At 38.5% G+C, this 8,593-nt stretch overlaps 1 protein-coding gene across 1 annotated transcript; it reads left to right on the forward strand.

Moving 5' to 3' along the window:
* Nucleotides 1–879: 879 nt before the first annotated feature.
* Nucleotides 880–8,496, forward strand: coq3 (coenzyme Q3 methyltransferase). Its single transcript, XM_007230943.4, has 6 exons — nt 880–1,074; nt 2,469–2,624; nt 3,256–3,355; nt 3,458–3,709; nt 7,111–7,270; nt 7,549–8,496. Exons 1-6 carry the CDS (start codon nt 995–997, stop codon nt 7,728–7,730), a joined length of 930 nt encoding a protein of 309 aa, XP_007231005.3. The 5' UTR covers nt 880–994; the 3' UTR covers nt 7,731–8,496.
* The last annotated feature ends 97 nt before the right edge of the window (nt 8,497–8,593 follow it).

Here is an 8,593-nt window from a genome sequence, read left to right on the forward strand (position 1 = left end):
ACAAGGTAATGAAATACAATGAAGTGGAAATTATTTTAGTAAGGTGATTATATGTAATATTTTGCTACTATTACAATTACAAAGATGGGTAAAAGATTAACTAGGTGGAAAATATGGTTATCAAGGGAATAAAGAAAATATTGAGAAATTAATTTCGACCATTACATTTTTTCCCTTTTAATTATCAAATAGCCCATTAAAAATGTCTTATTTATCTCATTTTTATGTATATACAGAAAACACAAATATCAGAAGTGGATTTAGCCTGGCATTAACTGGGTAACATCTGTACAAAATGTTGACAACTATATTACTGAGAACTTTAGATTTTATTAATGATTTAAATCAGGGATAAACCAAAAGAAAAGTTGATAGAAACAAATAATCTGTATACTGTATATTTGCTGTGTACTGTATATTTTCTGTTATTAATTTAAATTAGGGATGCACTATAATAAAAAAAAAAGTTGGCTGAAAAAAAAATCTGCATACTTTATATTTGCTGTATACTTTATTAATAGTTTAAATGGTTTGAATTAGGGATGCACCAAAATAAAAAAAAAGTTTCCTGAAAAAACTGCATACTGTATATTCGCTATTATTAATAATTTAAATTGTGTAAATTAGGGATGCACCGAAATAAAAAAAAGTTGCCTGAAAAAAAATGCATACTATATATTTGCTACATAATGTATATTTGCTATTATTAATAGTTTAAATTGTGTAAATTAGGGATTTGTGTAAAAATCTGCATACTGTATTTTTTGCTGTATAATGTATATGATTTATTGGGTATTTAAACTCAGTTTAGCTCGTTATTGTATTTGACTTTAAGCACGTGCGCTTGTTTGTCCGGAACCAGTGTGTCGGTGATGAGTTTCCTGCGGACAGAGAACAGTGGGGGACGCTGTGGGTCACATTGTAGTGAGTGGTGGAGAGCTGCAGTGATGAAGAAGAGAAGCAGGTTTATTTATTATTAGAATATCATGCAGTCATGCTCTCCAGAAGATCAGCACAGCTCGCCTACAGACTCCTCACCTCCACCTCCACCTACAGACCCGCATTACAGCCGCGGTGAGACCCTGCACCACACACACACACACACACACACAGATATACTTAAACACAGAGATAGGAGATACAGTATATAGGAGGTTAAATGGGTCAGTAGGTAGAATACAGTACAGCACTGTGTGAGAGAGAGAGAGCATGGTTAGTGTAGATAAAGCTGTTGAGATTTATACACTAGGTTAGCTTAGCTATTTTGTCCAAAGTAAGTACTCATCCATTCAGATCACTGAACTCAGGTCAGGTGAATAAAAGTAAGCACCTAGGCATGCAGAGTGACAAACATTAGCATAAGAATGGGTCACTTTTAGGAGGGAATAAGGATGCACCTATGTGGGATTCTGGGCCAATATTACTAGTGATGTCAATCGATTAAAAAAATAAATCAAATTTACGTTTTTTTGTGGATATTTAAATGTAAATAAAAAAATTAATATAAGAAATGACAAATGCAATTATATTTATATTAGTGGTTTCAATGCTAAAATGCTAATGCTAATGAAAATATGATAAATTGGATAGAAGAAACTTTTTTTTTATTTATTGTAAACAGCTTGGTTGTAAGAATTTCTGAAGTAGATCTTAACTGAGTATGAAAGAGCGTTTTTACACCTGTACTTGGTTTCTATGGTCCGGATCAGTTTTTTTTAGTTGGAGCGTTTCTCTCTCTTTTTTTGGTTTGGTTTTACACAGGCATAAACGTAACGCACCAAGATAAACCATGTAAGCACAAGATTGTCTCCTCTGATTGGTCAAAGCTGTATGGTGAGGGAGCAAAAAAGTAAATATAGCGGGAAGATTCTGTGTTCAAGCGCATATATCTTTGCTGTGTGAAGCTGCTTTAATACAGAATGCTGAAAATTTGCCACATCTCTTTTAAACTCACTGCACATAACTCACTCAGTGTGTAAACAGCAGGGAGCAGCAGAGGCAGCGTTTTTTCATAGCAGTATATATTATCTGGCTAATATATCAGATTAAACTGCGCTTTGTCAGCAGTTTAGCTCAATTTAAAAGGAATATATTTGATAATTGGGTTGGATCGAGACCAGATCACATTCTTACCACAAGCGAAACTGAAACAGAGCAAGTTAGTTAAGGTTGTTGACCTTCTTAACAAAAAAACTCAAGAGTATGAAATACTCTGTCCTTGGCTACCAAGGTCACACACTAGCCCAGTCATTTGTGCATGCTTACTAGGTGTGCAAGGCTGTAGGGTGATTTTTTTTTTTTTTTTTTTTTTTTTTTTTTTTCTTTTGAGGGTGCTCACAAGTGCCCCCATCAGCAATTGATGCACCCCTTTTGTGAGTACATTTTGGCTCGCACCAATGATGCTCTTCGCATGAAGCAAAAAAAAAAAGGGAAGTGTAAGTGGATTGAAATATTTCTTTCTCCTGTAGACTGCCTGTCCAGCAGAGTGGGAGGTTAATCTCCCACAGCACGGTGGACCCGGCTGAGGTGAGGAAATTCCAGGCTTTGGCCAGCAAGTGGTGGGATGAGCGGGGCGAGTTTGGAGCGCTGCACGCCATGAATGACCTGAGGGTGCCATTTATACGGTCAGCCAGACTCTAATATTTATATACAGTCATGGCTGAAACTGTTGGCACCACTGAAAATGTTCTAGAATATTTTTTGTGCAAACACTTCCAGCCATGACTGTACAAATACAGCTCTGGAAAAAAATAAGAGACCACTTAAAAATAATGAGTTTCTTTAATTTTACCAAATTGAAAACCTCTGGAATATAATCAAGAGGAAGATGGATGATCACAAGCCATCAAACCAAGCTGAACTGCTTACATTTTTGCACCAGGAGTGGCATAAAGTTATCCAAAAGCAGTGTGTAAGACTGGTGGAGGAGAACATGCCAAGATGCATGACACCTGTGATTAAATACCAGGGTTATTCCACCAAATGTTGATTTCTGAATTCTTAAAACTTTATGAACTTTATAAATATGAACATGTTTCTGTTGACAATATTTTTATGTGAAATTTGGGAGAACTTTTTGTCACTGTTCATTTTACTTAAACATATACCTATAAATAGCAAAATCAGAGAAATTGATTCAGAAACTGAAGTGGTCTCTTAATCTTTTCCAAAGCTGTATAAATTCTTACATAAATGTAGTCCTGTCCATATAAAGAGTATGTAAAATATTGATGTTTTTATTATCCTCCTCTGCAGGGACAACCTGTTGAGTGTGCACAGTGCCCGGCAGATGGGCAGCCCGCTGTCGGGACTCCGGGTTCTGGACGTCGGATGTGGCGGTGGCCTGCTGACTGAGGTAGGGCTTGTTTTTAGTGATTAAAAACAAATAGTCAAAAATAAAGTAAAGTAAACATGGTTCAGGGATGCTTTTTTATCATTGAGCATGTCCACCCTGCAGCCACTGGCTCGACTGGGTGCGGACGTGTTGGGGATCGACCCGGTGCAGGACAGTGTGCGGATTGCAGAGCTGCATCTGTCACATGACCCGGCACTGTGTGGGCGTGTGCGGTACAGAGCCTGCAGCCTGGAGGAGCTGGCTGATGAAGACGAGCAGGAAGAAGAGGGATTCCATGCTGTTGTTGCCTCTGAGGTTCTGGAACACCTGGCTGACCTGGAGACCTTTATACAGTGCTGCCACCACGTACTGAAGGTAATGGACCAATTTAAATTTTCCCAAAAAACATCAGTGCACCTTATGCATGAATTTTACCAGTCAGGTTGTAAGGAGCAGTAAAGCTACTCCGTTTTATACAGGAGTTTCTGGTTATTTCTCCAGCAGTATTAGCATTAGCCTCTAACTACGCTAAGCGCTAGTTCTTTCGCTATTCAGAAGCAAGTATTATCGGCCTGTACCCTGCTGCTAACCACGGCTAGCACTGCTGGAGCAGCATTAGCATTAGCCACTAACCGTGCGAAGCGTTAGCTCTTTTGCTATTCAGAGGTGAGTATTATCAGCCTGTAGCCTGCCGCTAACCCCGGCTAGCACTGCTGGAGCAGCGTTAGCATTACCCGCTAACCACGCTAAGTTACTGTACAGAGGTGAGAATATCTGGCTGTAGTCTCTGTGTTTACAATATTAAAACAAGCTACGTGGGACAAGCTGCTAGCTAATATCACCCTGGCTTACCGGAACTGTCAGGGTTCCTCAGTGCTCAGTGGGCTAAGGGTTAGCTGCTAATGCTGCTAATGATAATATGGCTGCACCCAGTTATAATGGAGATCTGGAATTCTAAGCTTACTGTAAATAAACAGAATAGCTTCTTACTCACCCAAATAAACAGATTTCAGGAGAACATGTTTTGTTTTTAAGAATTACAGTTTTTTTTTTTTTGCTGAATTAGAAAGAAAACATGGCCACACCCATGTACCTTATTAGTGTTGCATAATGTACCTTATAATTTGGTGCACCTTACCAGAAAAAGACGTTGAATGATAGTGCGCCTTATAGTGTGAAAAATACGATACACAGATTGACACTACAATACTTCTACAAAACTTGGCATGCAGTTATGTCTCAGTCAGATATGTAAATGATTACAGGTATGGTCTGATTAGACACTGGGTCTCAGAGGCTACTTATTGGGAAGTGTACCTATTGGTGAGAGATTGTTGACTGCTAGACATGCCTCTACAATGCACTCAAAGGCATTTAACCTAGATTTTTTATTAATCAAACATTTCTGGCACAGTCTGGGATGCCAGTTTTGGCAGCTTGTGATTGTGCAGGATCTCTAAGGCCCAACTGCAACATCTGTGAGCAAATGTGTTCCTCCATGCCCAATAATATCCTCTTGTATCCAGACAAGATATGAGAGCCTTCTTCTTTATTCCATTCCAAAAGCCCTGTGCTGCTCTCTGCCATCCCCTGGTGGTTTGTGTGAAGTGTGTGGGCTTTAAGTGAGAGAGTTTAATCTTGTAGGTCAGTGTGTGAGTGGGTGGTCACCCCAAGCCGGTCAGTGTGTAAATCTGTAATCCGCTCTAATGCTGCTGCTACAGCCAGTTAAAGACTGGGCCAAACTGTTTTTTAGACCCCTGACAACTTTGTCTCCTGCTCATTTAACCAAACATCCTGCCGGGAGTTTCTAAACTGTGGATCTGCACAATATAAAAAAAATATATATATATTGATGCTTTGTAATGGCATTTGCATCTGCTCTTTTAATCAGATGAACTTGTCTGGCAGAAACCTTCCTCATTCTGCCTTTATCTGCACAAACCATTCTGTTCTCTGAATCTTCAGTCTCTTCAGTACGATGATCACGCTTCAGTTTTCATGAATATATCTAATATAATATTTTCAAACCTCGTCCAGGGCGCTGCACTGTTTCATGCTTTTCAGCAGCAGAAAGATCCTTTTTCTTTCCCATATTGCTTGAAACCTGCTTAATAATGTGGAACAGTGCATTTAGTGCACTTCCCACTTTTAAATCTCTCCTCAAAACTCACCTTTTCAGATCTGCTTTCAACGCATGATGCAACATTTCTGTGTGCCTCTTCTTTTTTCCTCTCCTCCCTTTTTCTTCATCTGTTTTTAACTCATTAAATTACATTTTTAATTTTCTATCTTTTATGCATTGATTGTTTTGCTCTATTTGATTTCTATTGTATGGTATTGATGATGTTGATGATGATGATGATGATGTTGATTATTTCCTATGTATTTTCATATTGTGTTTTTTTTTTTATTCATTTATTATTTTTTTTTATGCAATGTAAAGCGTCTTTGAGTATCCTGAAAAGCGCTATAAAAATAAAATGTATTATTATTATTATTATTTAGCATTTTTTATAAAAAAAATTATCATTGGGAGGTTTTTTCAATAAAATTAAATTTAAACTTAACGGGTCATGACTTGAAATTATACTGACTGTAATTTGCATTGACTGTTTAGGAAAATCTGAGAAAAATATCACTCTCATATTAATTTGGAACAAAAATTGTATATAGGCTAGTTGCAACACATGTATCTCACAGGTAGATGCTAACAGTGCATAGCTGGCTTTAGAGAACAGAACAATTTATTTGTGTAATTTATGTGACTTATGTTTCTATTTTTCTTTTGTTAGTGACTTAGAATTTCATATAATAGTATTTCTTTGCTCTTTAGCTCATTTTGGCCTCATGTAAATTTTGTTCTGTTAAAGACCACACTTCTGTTTCAACAATAAATTGTAAAGCAGCGCACACTTTTCTGATTATCAAACAAACATAATCTATAGCATCAAATTAATGTCAAAAGGGAACGCAAAAATACCAGGTGATAAAAAAAATTACCTGTGTGTTTTAATATTTTGCGTGTGCAAATTTACTTCTCGCAAGCACAAATGTGAAAGCTCACAAAATAGGAACTTTGTGAGCTTTGTCAAGCTTAATTTTTTTTTTTCCCCTCTCAAATTCACAGTTGTCCTCATGTGCTGTGCGAATTGCCTGCAGCGGTTCTTTTTGCTCGATTCAGGCTTTTGCGCTCGAATTTAGATATGGGTGGTTTTGACAGTTTGGGGGTGGGGTCAGGATCACCTCCCTCAGCGAATGCTATTGGCTGATATAGATGAGGGCAGAGAAGGGCAAAAAAGAAGGACAGCAGGAGAGTTAGCTAGCTATGCTAAAATCCAAACTGCCGTTTGCCTGGGTTCAGTGCCTGAACCTAAACCTGGGCTAACAGCAGTTTGGTTTTTAGCATAGCTAGCTAACTATCCTGCTGTCTTTCTTTCTCGCCCTTCTTTGCCCTCATCTGGCTGTTGGTAGTAGGTGGTCACAAACCCAATTTGCATAGTAAGCGAGGACTGTGAATTTGAGTGGAAAAAACACACGAGAAGGAGAAAATTTAAGCTTGAGAACAATATTTTGTTCAGCGCGCACACGATTTACATTTGCACTCGAGAGAAGTAAATTTACACACACAAAATGTTAAAACATGCAGATTACTTTTTTTCACCTGTTTCTTTATCCAAACCAATCTAGTCCTGTGTGGAAAAAGGGTTTGCCCCTAAACCTAATAACTTGGTTGGAATTCTTGTGTTTTTTTAATTTTTTTATTATCTCCTCTTCAGCCTGGTGGCTCTCTCTTCGTCACCACTATAAACCGGACACAGATGTCCTACATTCTGGGCATTATCGCGGCCGAGCAGGTTCTGCGGATTGTACCCAGAGGAACCCATGACTGGGAGAAGTTCATCAGTCCTGTGGAGCTAGAGACGCTGCTGGAGTCCAGTGAGTTGAGCCCTATGCTGCACCTTATCTATGGAAATGGACCAGAAAAGAGTTGTTCATTGATAGTGCGCCTCATAGTGCGAAAAATACTGTAGTGGGTTCTCCTATAAATTTCACCTGATCCAAACACTCATTCTGACAGAGGGTAATTCACTATATGATCAATAGGTGACGCGCTATAATGCTTTATAATATTAGTATGATCCAGACAATGTGTCTTCTATTGATTCATTTAAAAATAATCCTTCTCTCTCTCTTTCTCTCTCTCTCTCTCTCAGCTGGTTTCAGTGTGGAGTGTATTAGAGGGATGCTGTATAACCCTGTGTCAGGAGCGTGGAGCTGGCAGCAGAGCACAGCCATCAACTATGCTCTGCATGCACTCAAACGGAGGGAGGAGCCGCAGTCGGACAGAGTTGAGTCTGAGAGCGAGGATGAAGCTGCGTCACGGTCCACAGCCTGAATTTTACAGTCACTTTTTACACAAGAAAAATTAAAAAAAGCTAACATAACAGAGTGACTGTGTCTGTGTCTGGATTGTGGGGAGCATTTAATTATTTGCTTTAATAATTCAGAACATCATATTGCTCACACACATACAGTGCATTTTTCACAGAGGCCATGAAGTATCATGCTGTGTCTGCTTTGTTAGTAACAGTAAACTGTGGTGCACACTGATATATGTGTGGTGTCCCATGACTTTTGCCTTGTCCCATGGAAGCTAAAGAAAGCTGTACTGTGAGCTGATCTGTGGGATATGTGTGTGTGCGCGTTGGGTCTCCTGCATTGAATGTAGATGTGATTTCTGCCAGTCAGAAACTGTTCCAGCCAGATACTGCCGGTCACCATCATTACCACTCGCTGTACTGTCCACTGTGAGTGGTAATGCCTTCTGTAATGTATTCCAGGTACACACGTGACACTGTGGATCGGGGAATGTTAAATGCCTGCACAACTACAGAAATGTAATTTCCCACTATCGGACCGCACTTAAATAGCAAATATTGAACGCATCAAACATCTTAAAAAGTGTACAGGTGTGGGCCTTTCCAAGCCTTCCCCTGAGGTAACAATTCATGATCAGTTTTTATACTGCTGTTCCATAATTTCTGTCATGTCAGAGTATATTGTAAAAAATTGTCTTCGAATCTTCGTATTCTAAGTGATAATCTGTGAATAATCGGTATGTATTTTGAGAAAAATTGTAATAAAATAAATTCTGATTTAAATTTTTTGTTAGTTTGATTATTAAAGTGATTTCACACTAACTTGTTTGGTTCAGACCTGAACAAGGAGGCTGTATCTGTAAAACATAAATTGGTATAT

This window comes from Astyanax mexicanus, chromosome 4 (genome assembly GCF_023375975.1).
Source record: "Astyanax mexicanus isolate ESR-SI-001 chromosome 4, AstMex3_surface, whole genome shotgun sequence".
NCBI lineage: Eukaryota > Metazoa > Chordata > Actinopteri > Characiformes > Acestrorhamphidae > Astyanax > Astyanax mexicanus.

Excerpts from the sequence above, each read along its gene's own strand:
- coq3 (XM_007230943.4), top strand. The coding sequence starts at position 995 with ATGCTCTCCAGAAGATCAGCACAGCTCGCCTACAGACTCCTCACCTCC. Across the intron at positions 1,075-2,468 it reads AGACCCGCATTACAGCCGCG|ACTGCCTGTCCAGCAGAGTG; the intron begins GTGAGACCCTGC and ends TTTCTCCTGTAG. Across the intron at positions 3,710-7,110 it reads GCTGCCACCACGTACTGAAG|CCTGGTGGCTCTCTCTTCGT; the intron begins GTAATGGACCAA and ends TCTCCTCTTCAG.